At 59.6% G+C, this 1046-nt stretch overlaps 1 protein-coding gene across 1 annotated transcript in view; it reads right to left on the bottom strand.

Annotated features, from left to right (window-relative positions):
* The window catches only part of EMH_0096200 (uncharacterized protein), a gene marked incomplete at both ends in the record, with an annotated part of 963 nt that extends 305 nt beyond the window's left edge, over nucleotides 1-658 (bottom strand). The window contains one exon of the mRNA XM_013502356.1: nucleotides 3-658. Coding sequence (XP_013357810.1) covers nucleotides 3-658 — 656 coding nt within the window. The remainder of the gene's footprint in view (nucleotides 1-2) is intronic.
* Between the last annotated feature and the right edge of the window lie 388 nt (nucleotides 659-1046).

The following is a 1046-nucleotide window of genomic DNA, read 5'->3' as shown; positions in this document are numbered from 1 at the left end:
AAGACAATCGATGCAGCAGTTTGCTGCTCGCCGCAGCAGCAACACGTCCTGAGCCCCAGCTGCTGCTGCTGCGCTGAGCTTGGCTCAAGACGAGCTCCCCTCCATCCCCGTCACTGTCGGTGCTGCAGCTTCGTATCTGTTGCTGCTGCATCAGATTCTGCTGCTGCTGCTGCTGCTGCTGCTGCTGTTGCTGCTGCTGCTGCTGCTGCTGCTGCTGCTGCAGGAGATAACAGAGGGCAAGGAGAGCTCTGCACTGTCCCCTGGTTGGAGCTGCTCTCGCCCTGAATCTTTCAGCAGCAAATCTGCATAACCTCGTCACTTGCTGCTGCAGTTGTTGCTGCTGCTGCTGCTGCTGCTGCTGCAGTTGCTGCTGCTGCTGCTGCTGCTGCTTCTGTTGCTGCTGCTTGCTGCAGTACTGCAGCACAGACAGCGTCCATGCCGCCAGAAAAGTTTCTTCGCTCGCCACTGCCAAGCCCTTTAACTCCCCCTGCTGCTGCTGCTGCTGCTGCTGTTGCTGCTGCTGCTGCCGCTGCTGCATGCGTTTCAGGTGTAGCTGCAGCTGCTGCAGCTCTGTCAATACAACAGCTGGAGACGGCAGCAACGCGGCGATCCCCTGCAGGTGTGGGGCCTCCACCTGCAGCCCCGTTGCTCTCAGCATATTCTTAGCAGCAGCAGCAGCAGCAGCAGCAGCAGCAGCAGCAGCAGGCTTACAATCTGCTGCTGCTGCTGCTGTTGCTGTCGCTGTTGCTGTTGCATGCGGCTCTGCTGCTGCTGCAGGCGGAGCTGGCAGTGGTAGCGTTGCTGCTGCTGCTTCTGCTGCACCCAAAGCGGCAAGAGATCTGCTGCAGGTGGGGAAGCGCGTGCTGCTGTGGTTGCTGCTGCTGCTGTTGCTACTGTTGCTGCTGCTGCTGCTGCTGCTGCTAGCTGCTGCAGCAGCAGCAAGAATAGATAACCAAATGGCTCTGTCTTCGATCGGCAGTAAATCGTTCCAACGGCTGAGACCCTGCTGCTGCTGCTGCTGTTGCTGCTGCTGCTGCTGCTGCTGC

The sequence above is a fragment of the Eimeria mitis genome, genomic scaffold (genome assembly GCF_000499745.2).
Source record: "Eimeria mitis Houghton genomic scaffold, Emh_scaff8940, whole genome shotgun sequence".
Classification (NCBI taxonomy): Eukaryota; Apicomplexa; class Conoidasida; order Eucoccidiorida; family Eimeriidae; genus Eimeria; species Eimeria mitis.
This window is presented reverse-complemented; position numbering and strand designations above follow the sequence as displayed.